General features: G+C 50.1%; 1 protein-coding gene across 1 annotated transcript in view; it reads left to right on the plus strand.

Annotated features, from left to right (window-relative positions):
* The window catches only part of ABCA13 (ATP binding cassette subfamily A member 13), a 386,205-nt gene that overhangs the window by 82,577 nt on the left and 283,520 nt on the right, over positions 1 to 20,108 (plus strand). The window contains exons 19-23 of the mRNA XM_044920208.1: positions 4,306 to 4,412; positions 9,056 to 9,174; positions 13,673 to 13,836; positions 14,549 to 14,628; positions 15,315 to 15,436. Coding sequence (XP_044776143.1) covers positions 4,306 to 4,412; positions 9,056 to 9,174; positions 13,673 to 13,836; positions 14,549 to 14,628; positions 15,315 to 15,436 — 592 coding nt within the window. The remainder of the gene's footprint in view (positions 1 to 4,305; positions 4,413 to 9,055; positions 9,175 to 13,672; positions 13,837 to 14,548; positions 14,629 to 15,314; positions 15,437 to 20,108) is intronic.

The following is a 20,108-nucleotide window of genomic DNA, read 5'->3' on the forward strand; positions in this document are numbered from 1 at the left end:
GCCCTGCTCAGGTCCTGTTACTCATCATGTTCTAGAAGCTTCTGCTGCCTCAGGTTGGAGGATTTGTGTCCTGGGTATGCAGCCTCCAAGAGCCTGCTCTGTCCCAGTCCATCCTTCCTGTGTGTGACAGTACCCTTTGGATGGTCTATGGCCCCTGCCTGCTCCTACATTTCTCTTCATCCCATAGGGAGATGGGAGGTGCCACCAAACACTCGCTCATCTGACAGAGAGCTTGGCCTGTATTCTGCTGGTTCTGCTGCTATAGGGCTGCACCTTGAATCCAGCCATCTTTTTTTTTTTTTTTTAAAGATTTTATTTATTTATTTGACAGAGAGAGACAGAGTGAGAGAGGGAACATAAGCAGGGGGAGTGGGAGAGGGAGAAGCAGGCTTCCCGCAGAGCAGGGAGCCCGATGCGGGGCTTGAACCCAGGACCCTGGGATCATGACCTGAGCCGAAGGCAGCCGCTTAACGACTGAGCCACCCAGGCGCCCCCCAGCCATCTTTTTTAACTCGGCAGAATTTCCTTGATCAGTGAGACAAGTTTCAGCTCAGGTCATGATCTCAGGGTCATGAGATCGAGCCCCGCATCAGGCTCTGCAGTCAGCGCAGAGTCTGCTTGAGATTCTCTCTCTCCCTCCCCCTCTACCCTCCCTTCCTGTGCACTCTCTCTCTCTCAAATAAATGAATAAATCTTTAAAAAAAAAAAAAAACAGGGTTTCTTTTGAGTTCCTGGCATGAGGAACTATCACTGCCTCGAAATCTGCACGCTGACTTCCAGAGCTTCTGGCTTTATCTCTGCAATACCTCTGACCCCAGACCATACAATATGCTCTGTTCTGAGTTTCCATGTGAGCCGGAGGCAGTCTTGGCAATCCCTCCACTCCATGGACTCCATCTTTCATCTCATGTTTCTGGGTCTCCGGGGAGGGCATTTATACCGTGCCCCAAGACTGGAAATGACGTGGACTTGCTGTGTGGCTACCACCCAGTCACTAAGCTCACAAAGCTGGGTTCCCAGGGTTCTCCTGCTTAGCGATCACTTGCTTTCCTTCTCTCTCTGTTTTCACTCTTCTTATCATCGGCTTCTTCAATGGGGAAGACACCAAATGCCCAAAGTAGGTCATCCCATTGGTCATGGGTTTGAGGTCTGATGGAGCCCGTCGTTCTGCAGTGGGAGCTCGTGCGGCCAGCAGCTTACCTGAAAGCGGGTTCCCAACCCCCGCACGCCTGCCCACCGAGGGCCCATGCTCTACCAAGATGCCCAGGTGACCCATGAGCATGCTGTAGTTTACAGAATGCTGGGCCACACCACATTCCTCACGTTGGAGGCTGGGAAACCAAGATTTGGAGCAGTTTAGTGTTTTACCCAGTATGGCACACCTCCTGAGTGAGACAGAAGGCAGGCTTTGGTGGGTGTACAGAAAATGAAATCATGATTCTTTTGCTTCCAGGTCCACGATCTTTTAGGCACAACTAAAATGTAATAATTAAAATCCCACAGTTTACCAAGATATGTAATACCAGATGGTGATTAATACATCGCTCTACACACCATCATGTTTGATTTGGCCAGAAATGACGATGATAAATGTTTGTCTTTCTATGGCACTAAAACACAGTTCAGGAATAACTATTTCCTGCCCCCAAATATTCTCCAGTTCCACCATATTTTTATTATACCTAAAAATAAAACCTCTTTATTTTGTTTGTTCTCTAGTTTAGAGCAACCCACTGCCCTTGAATCTGGCTTCCCTAGAAGATTTTTGTGTCATTTTGCCTTACCTTCAAAAGCATCAAACAACGTCAGACTCTCTCAAATCTGCAATTTGCTAGTATAACTATGAAGAAACCCTGTTTTTTTTTTTTTTAAATTTATTCATTTATTAGAGAGAGAGAGAGTGCACAGGAAGGGAGGGTAGAGGGGGAGGGAGAGAGAGAATCTCAAGCAGACTCTGCGCTGACTGCAGAGCCTGATGCGGGGCTCGATCTCATGACCCTGAGATCATGACCTGAGCTGAAACCAAGAGTTGGACACTTAACCGACTGAGCCACCCAGGTACCCCAAAACCCCAGTTTTTAATTACCTGAAGGAGGCCCGCACCCCAGGCAGAAGTGCATTGAATCAGTAAGCTCGCTCTTGTCCTGATAAATATACACAGCACCACTACACTGAACCTTCCGTATTAACATGTGATAACTGCCTTCTCTAAGGACTGGTTGGATTCTCAATGACAGAAAAACAATCCTCCATTTGGAGAAAATCCATGTTTGCCAGGGCAGGTGGCTGTTCCCATCCCATTAGGTGTGTTGAAGCAGGGTGGTTCTGTGGCTGTTCGGAGTCAGCCCCAAAAAGCAGGACGGATTTTAAACTTTTTATTTTTATTTTTTCCAGAAAGTTTCATTCTTTGTGGAAAGTAAATTTTAAAACAGCATGCTGTAAAAACATCGGATTGTATTTAAACAAACAAACAAATAAACCCTGCTCTGTTTGTCACAGTGTTCTGGAGAATTCTGAGTGTGGCATTGACTCAGAACCTCATCAAGGATATTCCTTTTCAAGGAATTTCGGGGAATTTCCTTGGGCAGTTGTATCCTTCATCAGTTGATGTGACCCACAGTGTCAAAAAAAAAAAAAAAAAGAAAAGAAAAGAAAACAAAAAGAATAGACACACACGCTTTGTTAAATTCCTTGGCAGGTGCTTCACAGATCCTGTTACTTATATGCTCAGTTGTGTCTGAGGTTGAGGATGGTTTTGAGTTTTGGAAACAGTATTGGCTCATCTCAGAGGGAGACAAAAGCCATTTGGGGTTCAAAAAAAAAAAAAAGTAAATCTGAATTCCTGAGCCCTTTCGGTCAGCGTGATGGTAGAACTGAGGAAGGGCCCCTGCTCTGTGTGGTACCAGCTCATCCATAACCACCGCTGTGGCTGGACCAGCCCTCAGCGGCCACCACCGGGGACCTCTGCAAAAGTAACGGCTTATGATGGACGAGTTCTGGAAACTACATGCCATACCTGGGGCCGCAAAGTGAGGTCACAGATAGAAAGAGTGCTGGCTGGGGCTTCTGCTTATTTGGGGCCGAAGGTGGGAACCTAGGGTTTCATTGGCTCACTCTCTATCAGTGAACTTAAAGCCCAAGAGAAGACATTTAAAGCACGGGAAGAGAAAAAGTGAGCAGCTGGAATGGGCAGTTATCAAAATCAACCAAGATTTTTCAAACAAAGATACCTCCATGGGGTGTGGCTGATAATGTGTGGTTTTGAGATATCTTTGAAATGCAAGCATTTGCAATTAAAGTTTAAGCTGGGCACTTGCATTACAAAAGGAAAAACCAGCCTTCAGGGCTTACAGCACAGCTGCTTAATAAAACATTGGTCTGGGGCGCCTGGGTGGCTCAGTCGTTAAGCGTCTGCCTTTGGCTCAGGTCGTGATCCCGGGGTCCTGGGATCGAGCCCCGCATCGGGCTCCCTGCTCTGCGGGAAGCCTGCTTCTCCCTCTCCCGCTCCCCCTGCTTGTGTTCCTGCTCTCGCTATGTCTCTCTCTGTCAAATAAATAAATAAAATCTTTAAAAAAAACCCAAACAAGGGCACCTGGGTGGCTCAGTTGGTTAAGCGACTGCCTTCAGCTCAGGTCATGATCCTGGAGTCCCGGGATCGAGTCCCACATCGGGCTCCCTGCTCAGCGGGGAGTCTGCTTCTCCCTCTGACCCTCCCCCCTCTCATGTGCTCTCTGTCTCTCCGTTTCCCCTCTCCTAAAAAAAAAAAAAAAAAATTTTTAACTAAAAAAAAAAAAAAAACCCAAACAAAAAAACAAAAAAACCCCACATTGGTCTGGACGATGTTATTCCAACACCACCAGTGGACTCCATAAAGACCAACACATGTGCAAACACACACACCCACACACACACGCACGCATGCACGCTACACCAACTTTTGCTGAAAGATAAGAATCTTACATACTAAATGCATCCGTTGCAGTGAATTCTCTGCACATAAATAGTAAACCGTAAGATTTCTTTCCACTGACTTTCTCCGCTCCTGTTTTTTTTCCCACCCTTTGATCACTGACCTTTGCATTTGAGAACGGATGAAGGCAAGGAAAGGGCAGATGTCCGGCTTCCTGGCCCCGGAGTCGGTGCTTCCAGAGCGGGACGCCTAGTATTTCCTAGAGGTCTAGACGGCCGTCTGTGTGTCTGGAGTCCGTCGTGGACAGGGCTTCTGATGACTTACTGCAACCAGCAGTGACTCACACTGCTTGCCCATTTTCACCCTTTCATGCCATTGTCTGTTTTATTCCTTAGTGTGGAAATGTGTCAGATGTTCCAGCAGCTTCAGAAGCCCCCGGAAGCCATCACGACTCTGCAGAAAGTGACGGTGCTGTTTCTCCGTGGGTTCGTCATTTTTGCAGGTGGGCCGCCTATGTGACCTAGAGTTGGTGCTATTAGGCCTGAGTGTGCAGGGACAGTGGGTGCAGGGACAGGAGTGGAGGATCTGAGCCTCCCTGTCTGCAGGGCTGCCCTCCCCGCCGCCCTCCGCCCCGCCCCCTAGGTGGCAGCCCTCAGTAATCACTCTAGGGCATCCCAGGTGAGGCAAAACCCAGCTCCACGCCCACAGGAAGGGGAATCAGGCTGAGTGGGGCGGGGGCTTCGGGATCAAATGGGCTGAGTCCCAGTCCTGCCCGGCAGCTGCCAGCTGAGCCCTCCAGAGTGGGAGCCAGGCCTGATTCAAAGCACGGGTAGGAGGAGGTAAATAAAACCAGATTGGGACCCAGGTCGCCTCTCTGGGCCTCATGTGTTGTGGGTGCCAGCCCGCGCTCGGCTGCCCAGCACAGTGCAAGTTGAAGATGAGAAACAGTAATTTAGGGACCAAAGCAGGAATTGTTTAGGCTGAGAAACAGGAAAAGGGAATATGCATGCATGTGTATGCATGCGTGTTTGCGGGTGCATGTGTGTGTGTGTGCACGTGCATGTGCGTATATGTGTGCACACATGTGCGTGTGCATGTGTGCTTGCATGTGTGCATGTGCGTGTGCATGCACACATGTGTATGTGCGTGTGCATACGTGTGCATGCTTGCGTGTATGCGTGTGCATGCACACGTGCGTGTGTGTATGCGCGTGTGCATGTGTGTGCTTCTGTGTGTGAGTGTGCATGCACACGTGCGTGTGTGTATGTGCATGTGTGTGTGTCTGCGTGTGTGGTGGAGTTAGGGACACATTCGTCGATGTAAGTGAAACCCCAGTCGGCATGTAGATTTTCCCCCCCTTTTTTAAAAGAAAATCTCTACTTCCGATTCGAGATGTGAACACTGGCAATTCTTTTGACTATCAAGCATTGAATATCTAAGCACACCTTAGGACAGGCCACACATGTTTTCAGCCCCAGGAAGCATGCTCAAGTCAATTGCAGATGGCATTTTTTTTCTGTATCCCGAATGCTTACCTGACATTGAACCCAGCCACCTTCAGACACATAAGGAGTCTGACGTTTCTCAGTCAAAATGTAATGGCTAAAGTCTACTGTAATGACTTTTAAATGAATTAAACGTTCGTTAATACCTGGATTTGTATTTATTTTGCCATTCTGCAGTGCAGCTACTAAATGAAGGTTGCAGACTCAACATTACATTGGCAACAGAATTAATTTTAAATTTGTCTATTTCATTTCAAGAAAACTCAGGCATGACGGGGTCACATTCAGACTGTCATCCACTTTCCTCATTAAACCGTCACTGCATTTATGGAATAGGAGGGGGCCGTGACAGGCCGGGGAAGGGTATAAGCACCAGCCAGTGAGGATTTGGGGGTGGGGTGGGCCAAAAGGGGTGCGTGACTCCTCTTCCGTCACACAAAAGGAATAGCGCTCAGATCAGTGACTGTTACTATTGAAAATATGGTAGTTATTTGCGTGTCACAGAATGAAATTCGGTATCACCACGAGGAGAGCTGTCCTTTTTGTCCTCTGGATCTAATACTTGAAATCTGTTAGAAATGTCTGCACGAGGACAGGGGGTGTGGCCTGATGGGCTCATTGGACCAGAGGGACTTGTCTTCTTTGACCTTCTGGGGTCCCCAGTTGGCACACTGAGGCCTGGAGAATGGGAGTGGGTTGCCTGGGACCTGGGAGTGAAGATGTCAGGGAGTCCAGTGGAGGAGCCTGTGGGACTGGGGGGGAGGGTGGAGTAGAGGGGAGGGGTCCGGAAAGGGACCTCGAAGGTGGTCCCTTGGAGGGTGTGCTAGATGCAGGGGCAGTTCTTTTTTTTTTTTTTTTAAGATTTTATTTATTTATTTGACAGAGAGAGACACAGCGAGAGAGGGAACACAAGCAGGGGGAGTGGGAGAGGGAGAAGCAGGCTTCCTGCCGAGCAGGGAGCCCGATGTGGGACTCGATCCCAGGACCCCGGGATCATGACCTGAGCCGAAGGCAGACGCTTAACGACTGAGCCACCCAGGCGCCCCGCAGGGGCAGTTCTGACAGCCCAGCACATCCTCCCTGACCCGACCTTCCAGAAACGTCAGGCCTGAGTCCCCACCTCTCCCGCTTTCTCAGTTTACAGCAGGAAAGTGAAGGGTGGACCTAGTCCTTGCCTAAATCCACACGGTCAGTGAGTTCTTTCCTGGAGCATCTGATGCCCCATTAGGTTTGGATAACATAACTCCTGACCATATTGTCATGTCTTCTCCAAAGCAGAGGCTCCTTTTGTCTCCAAAGACGATGCGGGCGCATTTCATAGTGCTTTACCCCTTTTGTGTCCTATTTTCATAGCAGATTGCTTAAGAGACATATTTTGCATTTTTTACAATAAGGAGATCTGTTTTCAAACTCAGAGAAATCGCGATATTAATGAGAAACTAAACCAATGAAGCTTTCAGGTGGTTGCTTCTGAAAAGCATGACTTTGGGTATATTCTACACAGTCTGCATTGTGTGTATGGTTGACCCTTGAGCGATGCGGGTTTTGGGGCCTCCACCCCCTCGTGCAGTTGAAAATCCACGTATAACTTCTGACTCTCCAAAATTTAACTAAAGCCTACTGTTGACCGAAAGCCTTACCCATAATTTAAACAGTCAATTAACACGTGTTTTGTATGTTATATGTATTATACGCTGTATTCTTTTTAAAGTTTATTTGTGTAATCTCTACATCCAACATGGGACTTGAACTCAGGACCCTGAGATCAAGAGTCCCAGATCCACTGACTGAGCCTGTAGCGTGCACTTACCCGCTAGGGGCGCAGCAGGGTGGGCTTAGCGCTGGTGGGAGGCAGGTGTCCTGAGGCAGAGCTCTGAAAGGCAGGCTCAGGAGAGGAGCCCCCGGGCAGGGCAGGAGGTACGGGTGGCTTTGGGAAGTGGGGAGGAGCCCCAGGAATGAGCAGGGATGGGGGCGGCCAGAGGCTGCACAAGGCTGTGGATGCCACACCAGCCTTTGGGCAGATTCCTATTATCAACGCAAAATGAACAAATCTTTTAGAAATTGTGCAAAAAGGAAGAGAGTTTTATTCGAGCCCAAGTGAGGGCAGCTGCCCGGGATACACAGTCTTCCTAAGGAAGAGAGGGCTCCCAAGAAGGTACATGTGGTGTAGGTGTTAGAGGATTTGCATCCGCTTAGTGCCTATGGTTCTTGGTCATGCTGCTTTGAAGAAGGAAGAGGTAGACCAGACCAAGTGTGGTGGACAGCAAAGCACAGTTTATTGAGCAAGAGTATAAAGCTCCCAGAGAGGGAGGTGGGGGGTCCGAGAGAGTTGCCCCCGGAGTTTCTAAGTTTAGGGGTTTTTATGAGCTCTTTTGCTGAACTTCCTTAAGCAATTGGGATGTGCTGAGTCATGCCAATCAGGGCTTTGGTCACGTATCTGTCTACCTGTTAGGTTCATGTCCATGTGCTGATGGTCTTTTTTTGCCGATATCTGGGGGCTTAGGTCTTAACTGCCCCTTGCCCGTGATACTGACAAATGCTTTTGTGGTTAATTGTCTTATTTTAGGATGTTTTGCAGAAGTCATTTCTGTAAAGGTTGCAAAGCAGAATGTCAGTGTGGTCCTATCTAAGCTGCAAAATGGGATGTTAGAGCAGTTTTGTCTTAGCTGTCCTGACTCCCTATTTTCTTGTTGGGGACCTTGGCCCTGATTACCTAACTGTCCAACTGACTCCTAACACAGTTGTATGTTTTTTGTTACATCAGGAGTTTCAAAGCATCATGAGGAAGGATAGTCCAGAAAATTACAAACTCGATCTTAAGCTTTTAGTATGTGCAAGGTTGTGGGCTTCGGAGATATGGATACCTGGGGAGATTTTTACTCATATCTTTAGTTTGAAATGTTTCTTTTTGGTTATTTGCTAAGGAAGCAGGTGTACACTGTGTGCTAGGGGCAGAAACAGAGCCTCCGCTTTGAAGTTTGGTGAAGTCCTTGGTGAAGTCGTTCTGACCTTGGTAAAGGTTAAAGTGTAGCTTCCCTGGGAGCCTAGGAACAGGGCTCACCAAAGAGAAAAGTTGAGAATTTCCTTAGTCACTATAACAATGTCCCTTTAGGAGGAGCCCCATGACTCAGAGATGAAGATGAATTGGGGGCTGGGCCAGGGAATCAAGAGCCATTGGAGGCCTTACGAGCAGGTGGAGAGGTGGGCTGTGAGGTGTGAGGTAGGGGACAGTGGGGGAGGGGGCCTCAAATTGACCATGTGAATAACTCACCCATCAAACTGGGGCACTTTGGGGAATCCAAGGGTGCACTGTTCACAGCTACTCCGGGGCAGTCGGGGAACCAGGGCTGTTCTGGGCAAACCCAGTGAATGGGGACCCTGCCCAAAGGGCTATGGAAAGACGAGCCAGTGTGGGGAGGGGGAGGAGCGTTAATTTCTGTACATTCAGTTACATCCAGAAAAAACCCGACGTCTGCAACCCAACAGCTTCCCCTTCATATTCTGAATATGCATTTTGATGATTTAAGAAATGTTTATGAATTTGTCATCCTTTTGGGTCTTTCAGAAATGACTTGGGGAGAGCGGCTCACCGGGGAGAGGATCGTTTGCTGATGACGTGTCCATGTGTTTACTCCTGCAGAAAACCCTTCCTTGACCAAGGACATGCTGTGTGCTGTTCTGAGCTGCAAACAAGGTGGGACGCGGAGTCTGATCTTACCTGCTCTCCAGGGGGCCGCCGTGGTGCACGACCACTACCAGGTTTGTCTTCCGCCTCATGTCCCTGAATTTCACCTTCATCCCCACTGGCCACACGAGGTAGTCTGCTCATGCTGGGTGTGCTGGCTCTGTTCCTACAGCCACGCTCAGCCATGTCAGAGGCTTGCCCACGGCCCTCCTCCCCTCTGCCTCGTGAGAACGAATGTGCCATTCTTGGGAACCCCGCAAGTTGGTTCTTAAACCTCGACATCATCGATAAGCAAATGATATGAACATATGTGACAATAAGTTAGGTGAAAAACAAATGTTCATCAATTCCTAATTATTTTGGTGTTTTTTTTTTTTAATTATTTATTTATTTGAGAAAGAGAAAGAGAGGGAGAGCGCAAGCAGGGGGGAGCAGCAGAGGGAGAGGGAGAAGCAGGCTTCCTGCCGAGAAGGGAGCCCAATGTGGGACTCGATCCCAGGACCCCGGGATCATGACCTGAGCCGAAGGCAGATGCTTAACCAACTGAGCCACCCAGGTGCCTGCCTTTTTTTCTTTTTTTAATTAAGTCATCTCTATGCCCAACGTGGGGTTTGAACTCATGACCCTGAGATCAAGCATTGAATGCTTTACTGAGTCAGCCAGGCACCCCAAGAAGACTCAGTTCTTTTTTTTTTTTTTTAAGATTTTATTTATTTATTTGAGAGAGAGACAGAGACAGGGCGAGAGAGCACAAGCAGGAGGAGGGAGAGGAAGAAGCAGACTCCCCGCTGAGCAGGGAGCCTGATGCGGGGCTCCATCCGAGGGCCCTGGGACCATGACCGGAGTTGAAGGCAGACACTTAACTGCTTGAGCCCTCCGGGCACCCCGTGTGTGTTTTACTATTGTCTGTGCTCTTGAGAAGGCTCACATCTCCTGCTCCTATATGGCGGGAGTACCTTACGGGAGTGCACCGCTGTGCATCTCTAACCGATTCTGTGTTCAGGGACGTCGTGGTGGTGGCTTGGGTGAGGCCACGGTGACACCGTTTATACCATGGAAATTGGCGAATTCTACAAATAACATCTTCTTTCCCAGAGAGCCAGTTATTAAACATTCACCAGCCCACCATGGGTTTTGACTAACGGCCCACGTGGTGGGCATCGAGAGCCAATAGCTGTAAGGGGACCAGCCTCGTGGCTTCCTTTTATGAACTTGGACGCAAGCCCAGGGAACAGCCATGCGGGGCCTCGAGCTGGAGCTGGGCCCGAGGTTGTGCCTTTCGCCCTTGGGCGGCTCCCTTCCCTTGCGAGCCAAGGCCACGGGGCCCACCGGCAGGCCTGACCTGCTGGGGAGGCGTGGATGACAGCGACGTGAGTCCAGCAATGGACCGAATGCCTTCCTTTCTACAAGCGCCCGTCTGGATGTCGTCTCCACAGTGCCACCTTCACACATGTCTGGGGCAGGTTGGATTATCACAGCAAGCAGAGAGAAGGGTGCCGCGGAGGGAGGCTGGAGGTGCTAGGCCAAGTCCCCCAATACGGTGTGGGGTGAGAGCCGGGGGCGGCCTGCATCAGGCTCGGGAGGACTGGTGATGCGCTTGGGAAGCAGGGTTGGGGGGTCCCTACAGGGATGACACCATGTGGACCCAGCTCACTTTCATACCGACACTGATTTATGGAGACCATCCCAATCTTATTTCCAGGTTGTGCAGATCTCTGTCCCGTATTAAATGTGGGTCCATAAAAAACCCCCGACAGACGCCTTTTGAGTACCGAGTGAGGTTTGCAATCATAAAGCAAGGCAAGCACCCCCAGCTTTCAAAGCTGCCTCGAAGACTGCCTTTATGGTTCCAATTTCTATGTGACTAACAGCTCGGGCTGCCAACAGCTGGATCTGTTTGGATAGAGAGCAGGCGTTCCGGTCTTTGATGACAAAAATAGGAGTTGGCTTATCTCAGGATGCAAAGCCTCCAGGACGGGTCAAGGTTTGCAAGAGTGCAAGGCTTTTAGAAATATCAGTGTTCTCAGGCTCCGGGGTGTGAAGTGCCCGGTGCCCCTCAGAGGCGAGCCAAAGGCACCGTGCTATTTTTAGTTTTCCGGAATCTGACAAAACATTCTGACAGAGGGTTGCCTCAGTGCCAGTGAGGAGTCCCACCGCAAGGGAGCACCCCGGCTGAGTCTGCTCGGTACCCTCAATGGTGGAAAACAGCAGTAAGGAGCTAAACGGAGATCAGAAAATAAAAATGCATTAAATTATGATGCAAGTGCCCAGTGAGTCCAGACGTGGAGAATGTGGCTGGAACCCAAGTTGGACTGGGGGCTTCGGACCCTCTCCCCACATACAGCCCTTTGGACCCACCTGTGGACAGCATTGCCTCTGCAAAGCATGCTGAGTACACGTCCCTGATCGGTTCCTACGTGATTACAGACCTCTTGTAGCCAGACCCGGACGCGTGCGCTTGGTGGCCTGACCCCGTCCCCAAAGTACAGCCTCGGCCTCTGCACCCGACACATCTCGCACGGAGTGCAGTGTGTCTGTGATGAAGGAAGCCAGACCTTTCCTTCCAGTGTCCCTGCTGCTGGGGAGGGACATGCACTGTCCTTCTCTACTACCGCATATGTTTCAAAATTACTCTGTCGCTAAATTTAAGAATAAAATCCATAGCAGGAATATTATAAATGAGTAGAATTACATTAAATTAGCATATAATTACTGAATTCTGAATGAAAGGTTCTTTTCTACAGGGGCAGAGCCCCAGGGCGGTGGGTTTTAGTCAACCCATGTTCTCAGAAGTGAGTTGTACCCCTAGTTCTGACCCAGATGCATCCGTGCACCTGTGGGCTGGGAGGAGGGGCCTCCGCGGAGGAGGGAGGCTGTTGAGATAGGCCCCGGACGCCCACCCACCTTGTCCAATGGCGGTCACCTGACATCCTCCCTGGCATGCAAGCCTGTAGGGGGCGAGGGGATCAATGAATGAATGAATGAATGAATGAATGAACGAACAGCTCTGTAGGATTTCTGTTCACCCCCGTATTGATTGGGAAACATGAACTTGGAAAGGGACCCATAATCCTGGGCGAGTTAGTGAGTGGGTGCCAGGTATGTGGTGGTCTGCTGGCTGGTTGGGCTCCCCCGTGATGTGGTTCCAAGGTGCTGGTGGTGGCGTGAGTCCGGGTGCCCTGGTCCCGTGTGAGTGCTCCCCGTGAGTGCTCCCCGGTTACCCTGGCAACTCCGGGCCCCCAGGCAGATCCTGCTCGGCTGTGTCAGACGACTCCAGGGCTTGGGTACATTTCAGTATTCTTCCACGGTTAACTTTCCTTGGGAAATATAACTCTTAGCTCTCTCTGGTCAGCAGGATGATAACACGGTTTTCCTTTGCAAGAGAAACTAACGGTGGTTTGGGGGGAGATATTTCCGTGTTGTGTTGAGCAGAAATACTACGAAAGTGTCGACTTACATTTGATCCTTTCTTCCCTTCACTGGCAGAAGCTGGGGCCACGACTCCAACATCAGGTAGAGTCAGGGGATGTAAATAAAATATGATGACATAGATAAAATTCTGGTGACGTGGCTCAGTTCTGTGTGGCAGGATTTCTGTGTCCAGGGGAGGTACGGATTGGCACGTGTATCTGTAAACGTGCCTACGTGTGCTGCTTTTCCAGTTCTTTTAAATTTTACATTACGTGTGTGCGTCATTTAATTTTGGGTACAATAAATGTTTTGCATTTTTACAGGTATTTTATATAGGTATTATTCTAAAAATTTTTTTGTGAGATGATTGGTCTTTCATGAGGCTGGTTAATGCTCGAAAGAAGATGCTAAGACAGGGATGCCTGGGTGGCTCAGTCGGTTAAACGTCTGTCTTCGGCTCACGTCATGATCTCAGGGTCCTGGGATCGAGTCCCACATCGGGCTCCCTGCTCGGCGGGGAGTCTGCTTCTCCCTCTCCCTCTGCCCCTTCCCCCGCTCATGCTCTCTCAACTAAATAAGTAAAATCTTTAAAAAAAAAAGAGAGAGAGGATGTTAAGATAGGCAAGGACTCTTAGAATCTGGCCTAGACCGGGGATTTCACTGTGCCCCTCGCCAAGGGGGAGACAGGGACCTTCAGGGCAGGGAAGACCCAGCTTTTACCCACTTTATGTATGGACAGCCACATACGATTTCTTCTCAGGGGTGGGTTCTGTGGCTGGGAATTCTTCAAAGGCTCAGTTTTCAAACCAGGAATGAATGAACTCCCGGTCGCCAGCTGGATGGTGCTCATTCTCTGGCAGACCTTGGAGAGCACGCCACCCCTCCTGGACGGTCTGTGGCAGAGCCAGGGCTAAGAGGCGGGATCCCGAGGCACCCAGCCAAGGGCTCCTTCCGCTACTCTGCAAGGGGCAGGTGCAATCAGACCTGTCGTATGTTCCTCAGTCTCCAGCACTGTGTTTGCCCAGGGGGAGGAGGTGAGCAGAACGCTTGCATTGCACGGAGTCCTTGCCGTAGGGAGGGGCAAGCGTTTATCTGGAAGCCAGGCATGAGCTCCGACGAACAAGTGTGTGTGCTTCTAACTGGATCTCTGCTGTTTTCTAGGACATACAAAAGATGTGGTCCTCACCCCTTCCGCTGAATTGTGAAGGTCTCAGCAGGAATCTTTCTAGCTCCTTGGAAAGCTTCAAGAGCAGCCTGGAACACGCCACCGACCGGGACTGTGAATGCCCGCCGCTGTTGGACTTGGCTCGGCAGCATGTGCGCACGTACGTACGCTCTTGGGCCCCCTGCTCGCCCCCGTGTTCTCCTTCATAAAGAAGATGTCTTGAGTTTCTAAATCTCAGTTTGTGAATCTCGGACCATATAGCAATAGCAAAGTTTTCCATGACTGTAAGTTTTTCAGTGGTGAAATATACGAGCGGCATTCGCACGCAGGCTGGCTTTATGGATGATCAAGACGTGAGATCAAAGATCCGAGATTGTAATACGGTGTTCAATATGTTTTGTAAGAGCAGGCAAAGAGTCTTCAAACTGCCTTCTTATTGGATTAATTTTGTTCTGTGTCCTCCACGTGCAAACCAGCGGAAGGGGAGGTCACACACTTTGTATTCTGCAAATGACTTATGCGCAGAAAGAAGGGTCATCGACTCCTTGATATCCCAATTTCTCACGCACTCCATGATCTGGTCTATCCGTTCTTTCCACACTTATGAGGACCTACTTATCATGCATCCTCATCCCCCTGACTCATCTTGCCTGGCAGGGGCTCCAAGGAAACAGTGCCGGAGTCGTGACAGGCGTGGGCATTCATGCTTGGAGGGCGTCAGGAGACGTGGTGTGTCTGATTATATGAGGAACTTTCTGGAAATGTGATGTCATCCAGCTCATCTCCTGGGAACGGAGGCAGGATTATTCACTCCAACCTTGTTTCTGGTGTTTTATCTTGCCTAAATTCGCTTTAATTTTCTGCCATTTTAGGTTGGCCCAGAGCCTCGAGAAGACCTGGTTGTCTGGGAATCCCGTGCTGACCTTTCTTAGCAATCTCACAGTGACGGGGGGTAAGATGTGCTTCCTCCAGCTTTGCTCAATTACGAATGAAGTGTGCTTTCTCACACAAACACGTTAGTAAACTAGAACGTACACAGGGAAAATTGTGCTGGCCGTGACTATTCAGAACTTGGCTGTTCTGATGTATTTGGGGTTAAGAAGGAAAGTTCTGGAATCCTGCGGGCCAAAACCAGGAGTGGGGAGGAAGAGAAACTTTTGTGTCGTCCTGGCCCTGCCTCCCCAGACAAGCCATGCGGTGTCTGTAAGTCTCTGCTTTCCGTCCGCTCTGTCTGTACAGTTCATAGCACCAACAGGCCATGTGTGGAGAGTTCTGGAAACTCCTTACGTGACCCTCCTCTTGGTTAAGATAAAGCGGGATAAGGAAATACGTGGAAAGAATGAGTTCTGTAGGAGCTGATCACTTCTCTAAGAAGAACATCTTTCTAGAGTAAATCCTAAAATACACGAGTCTCAGAGAGAGTGGTCAAGTGAGCAGGAAAGACCACACACCCTAGGTCTGTTTTATTTCGGTATGACTGATCTCGGCTCCTCCAGAGGGGAGGACGTGGCTTCATCCAGTGTTTATTACCGGCTGCACGATCCTTGCCAGGGTCTAGTATGGATTCATGTTTTCACAGTCAATAATAGCCCGGACGTTTCTTATTACAAGATTTCCTTCCTTTTGATGGTTTTTCAGATGTAAAAGTCAAAGATTTGATGCAGAACATCTCCAAGCTAACCCACGAGCTTCGCTCTTCCATCCACATCTCAGACGAGACTATCCACAGTATTCTAGAAGCCAACATCTCCCGTTCACAGGTGCGGAGCCTCGGCATCTCTACCCCCCCAGCCCCCCCAACTGGCCCGGGCTAGCCTGGAGCTGTGGTCCCCTGTCCTCTGCCCCTCCCGTCCTGTGCTGAGGGGCTAGCCACGGGCAGGAAGGAAATGGGAGGGCAAGCCAGGAGCCAGAACCTTGGGATCTTTACTTTCCTAACATTGTCTTGTTGGGGTTAGAAAGGATAAAATTGGCAATGATATTTATTACAGTTATTCCCAGCCTTGATGCACGACACCCCCCAGAGGCCCCAGCTTCATTAGGTAGAGGTTGCAGAATTCTCAAAAATATGCAAAAACTCAAACACATAGAAAGCTCTAAACGTCAGCTGTGCTTGCCTTTAAGTCGAGGATACCCGTGTGCTGACTGATATCATGTGCAGAGGGGCTGGCTTATTGCGCAAGTTGTCGGGCAGTGAGCTGTGTCCCCTCCTTGGCGGCCAGGGCACAGGGTCAGCGCCCACCGAGAGGAGGGAGGGGAGAGGTGCGTGTGCTGGCTGGTGCTGGGTGTGGTTTGTGCACAGAGGCGGGGATGGTGAAGCCATGCCTCCCACAGCTGGTATCACTGGGTCCTTAGCTCATGGTGAGATAGCCTTTCACGCATGTCCAGCTATCGTTTTACTTCCTGTACTGAGAACATTCCGGAAGCGGTAGCTGTGAAGATCGCGCTCTAGGGGACTTTTTTTCATTGACAATCAGCGGGGCCCCAATAGACATTTAATTTCATGCTGATTTTGGTTAGCTGGGGCCCCATCCAAGCTCTGACAGGTAGATCAGTTACGGGCACACCTCATTTTATTGTGCGTGGCAGACAGACTTACAGATTTTAGGTTTGTGGTACCCTGCATCGAGCGAGTCTATCCGTGCCAGATTTTCAGCAGCATCTGCTCACGTCGTGTCTCTGTCGCATTTTGGTGGTTCTTGCGATGTTTCAAACTTTTTCATTATTATTGTATTTGTTATGAAGACCTCTGAGCCGAGGTTAGGACTCGCTGAAAGCTTAGATGGTGATTAGTGGTTTTGAGCAATAAAGTATTTTTTAGTCCAGAAATGTACTTGCACTCTTAATAGACTACAGTACAGAGCAAATATGAGTCGTACGTGCACTGGGAAACCAAAGAATTCATTTGACTTCCATTATTGCGACACTCGCTGTATTGTAGCAGTCTGGGATCAAACCACAGGATCCCGGAGGTGCGCATATCATTCAGAATTCATCTGCGTTGAGAGAGACATCGGTTAGAAGCCAGGAACCCAGAATTCAAATTATAGTACCACCAAGTTATTTATGGCGAGTCCCACGGTATCTGTCTTCAAGGAAAAATCCCAGAGGTGGACACGCATGGGGGTGTCGGGCATGAAGGTGGGGTGCAGAGAACACCTCCCATGCTGCCCTGTATATAAGCAGTGATTAGATTCGGTTTGAAATCCTCAGTTCCTGGAACTTGCAATGGGGGGCGGGGAGTCCCTTGCAAAGTTTTATAATACTTGGGTTTAGGCTCAACAATTAAATTTGTTGTAATTGAAGTGTAGCTGACATATAATATTAAATTAGTTCTAGATGTACAATACAGCAATTCACCAATTATATGTATTATGAGACACTCCCCACGACAAGTGTATCACAGTATTATTGATTGTGTTCCTATGCGGTACTTTTCATTCCCCTGAGTTATTTTTCTTGTAACTGGAAGTTACATTTCGCCCATCTCTCTACCCACCTCCCTTTTGGCAGAGGAACAAACAAGAGTAGGCCACAAAAGAGAGAGAAATGGACTTGATCGTCCGCTTTTGTGATGGCGGCCGCCCGAGGCAGCCAGCGGTCAGTAGGTGTCACTGGTGCTCTATCCAGGGAGGGCTGCGACCGCCAAGCACCTGGCCCCGGGCTTCTTTGCATTCCCGTGTCTTGCTCCCTCATTGACGATGTAAGCCACTGTGGTCGCCTAAATAGCTGGACCGGTAGGTAATGGGGAGGTGTATTGCAAGCTTGCATTTCTGCTCTTCAACTAGATAATGAAGCTATTTGCTTTGCTTGCTAAGCGTATCCACGGACCCACCCGTGTCCACAGATCTTAGGGAAGGAATTCGCGTCCGGGGAGGGGACCGCACTGTGGGGTCTGTTTTTTTTTCTGGACCGCCAGGCTGACAGCAGCGCTGTGTTTTTGGTGGTAACCTCGATGTCTTCCTCCCTGGGCTTGTCTATCCTACTTTCAGTCAGTTTGCGAATTTGTCACATGACATTCTTAGGTGGCCCACAGGGAATATGCAGTGACCCTAGAGCCCTGGACAGACTGCAAGAACCCGCACGCGTGCATGCATGCATTCATTCACCGAAAACCTCCCTTTCCACTAGATGTCCTTCCTCAAGTGCTAAGGGAGCGAACGTTCCAGAACCTTCTAGGCAGTGGCACACAAATAAATAAACACGTGCTGTGCAGGGAAGATCACATGTGCAGGGACACATCAGCGGTGGGGACAGCGGTGGGGACAGGTAGTCACACTGGGGCTCAGGTGGCAATGTTGAGCACCCCCGGGCTGTGAAGAGCCACGTGGGAGAGGCTCAGGCTTGGAGACTCGGGGCACAGGGTCAGAGGCAGGGAGGCCGGGAGGCCGGAGAGGAGGCACAGCGGCTGATCCCGGGCCTCGGTTCTGGCTCTGGAGAGCCTGCTGCAGGTGCCCACGGGAAGTTCCCCTCCTCTGCGGTGCTGTGTTCTTTACCACCAGCAACTCCGATTAAACTGAAATCACAGACGTGGGTGCGTGGGACCCTGGGGTCCGCCTCACCTGCCTGAGTCCTGGGCTTCAGTCTCCCCCAACCTGCCCTGTGAGGAACGCAGGTATTTTATGGTGCGATGCCCTGTTGTTGGCTTCAGTTCAGCTGTCACTTCCTTCTTTGTATTCGGCCACGTTTTGATTCTTTAAAATTAGCAACGAGGTCAGAGTCAGGACCCAGATAGACTGGGAGTCTGTCTCCTAACCCTTTATTTTCTTCTCCAAACAACTGAGCACATTAGGACAGTCTGGGAATTCGGACACCATCCGTGGTCCTCAGTGGGTTTGTTCCTCCTGGGGGGTTCTTGTGGAGGAAGGTGGGGATGGGGCCCCAAGAGAGCTCTCATCTCTTCGGGGTGGCTCCTAGGAGGGAAGATATTCTGAGACTTTTTCTTACTTCGCTTGGGCAGAGATGCTTGCACCTCTTGCTTGAGGCTTGTTCTGTGGGCATCACGAGCAGCTGACCGGTGCGGTTTGGGAGCAGAGAGATGCGCGATGGGGTTTTACGCAACCCCTCACATCCCATTTGTTGCAACACATGGAGTTTGTCTGCTGAAAAGCTGCAACATGTAGTTCTTGGTGGAGCTCACTCCGGAGTAGACACTGGTCAAAATCTGCTTGTTCTTGCAACCGCCGCCCCCCACGCCGCCCTCCCCTCCCCCCACAGAGAGAAAACAATAATGTGTGAGTGGAGTTGAGGGTCTGTGGCCCACGAGGAGGATTCTGGCCAGGCGTCCCCTGGAAGACACAGCCATCTGTGTGTGGGGGGGCATCTTATCCTGGAGCCTGGGTTTCCCCCATTTCCCACAAGGGACCCCATCTCTGCTGCTTCGGGCTGGATTTCTGGTCCTTTAAATCCAGGCACCTCGGCCTCTCCGCCACCTCTAAGCGCAGACACGTCCCTCGCTGCTCCCGACGGGGTGCATCTCTCCCTGCTTGCACTGATGTAAATGGTATTGAAACTGTTTTATAGGATTTGCACTGATCTCTGCCAAAGTACCTCCTGCTAGTTGCAGTCAATTATTCTGAACTTCCGCGAATCTTTAATCCTGGCTCTACTTTGCAAAGAGTCATTCGTCTCTCTCAGCCTTGCTCGTCCCAAAGGAGAGGAGCATACCGAGTGTGTGTTCATTTAAGTCATGAGTGCAGAGGGTTAGCCGTGGCCCCGGCAGGGGCAACCACACCTGTTTAGCAGTTTGTCTCTTAAATCAGCCGCCGCACGTAACCTGGGGGCCTGGCAATGTCCTAGCCTAATAACTGTGCCGTCCAAAGAGGATAATTCTGTATTGATGGTGGCTCTCCCAATGTGCTTTGTGGCAATTGCCGCTTTCTCCAAGAGCTCCTGGATGACCCACGGTCAGGATTCATCCAGGCACTGACTCTGTTGTGTGCTGCCAATTCCTGGGGTCCGCTTTAAGAAATAAAGCTAAGGTTGGGGTGCCTGGGTGGCTCAGTCGGTTAAGCATCCGACTCTTGATTTTGGCTCAGGTCATGGTCTCAGGGTCGTGAGTTCGAGCCCCGCGTCAGGCTCTGTGCTGGGTATGAAGCCTGCTTAAGATTCCCTCCTCTTCTGCCCCCCATCCCTCCACTCTCTCTCTCTAAAAAATAAAAGAAGAAAAAGAAATTAAGGTTGATTTCATTTTCTCCATGACTTCCTAAAAACTGTAGATAGTAGCCCCAATATCCTGTCTGGAGCCTGGAGAGGGGAAAATGTTCTGGAAGTGGAGACAGAGAGCCAGGTGGGAACTGTGTTCTCCCCCCAGAACTGCAGCGAAGCCGGGGTCTGCCTCAGTGGGTGAGGGGGGCCGTGACCTCTGCCCCAGGGGCCAGCCTGCAGCTCGGTGCCGGGCAGAGGGTGGCTCTTGGACCTCAGACACAGGGAGAG

Source organism: Neomonachus schauinslandi, chromosome 12 (genome assembly GCF_002201575.2).
Source record: "Neomonachus schauinslandi chromosome 12, ASM220157v2, whole genome shotgun sequence".
In the NCBI taxonomy this organism is placed as follows: domain Eukaryota; kingdom Metazoa; phylum Chordata; class Mammalia; order Carnivora; family Phocidae; genus Neomonachus; species Neomonachus schauinslandi.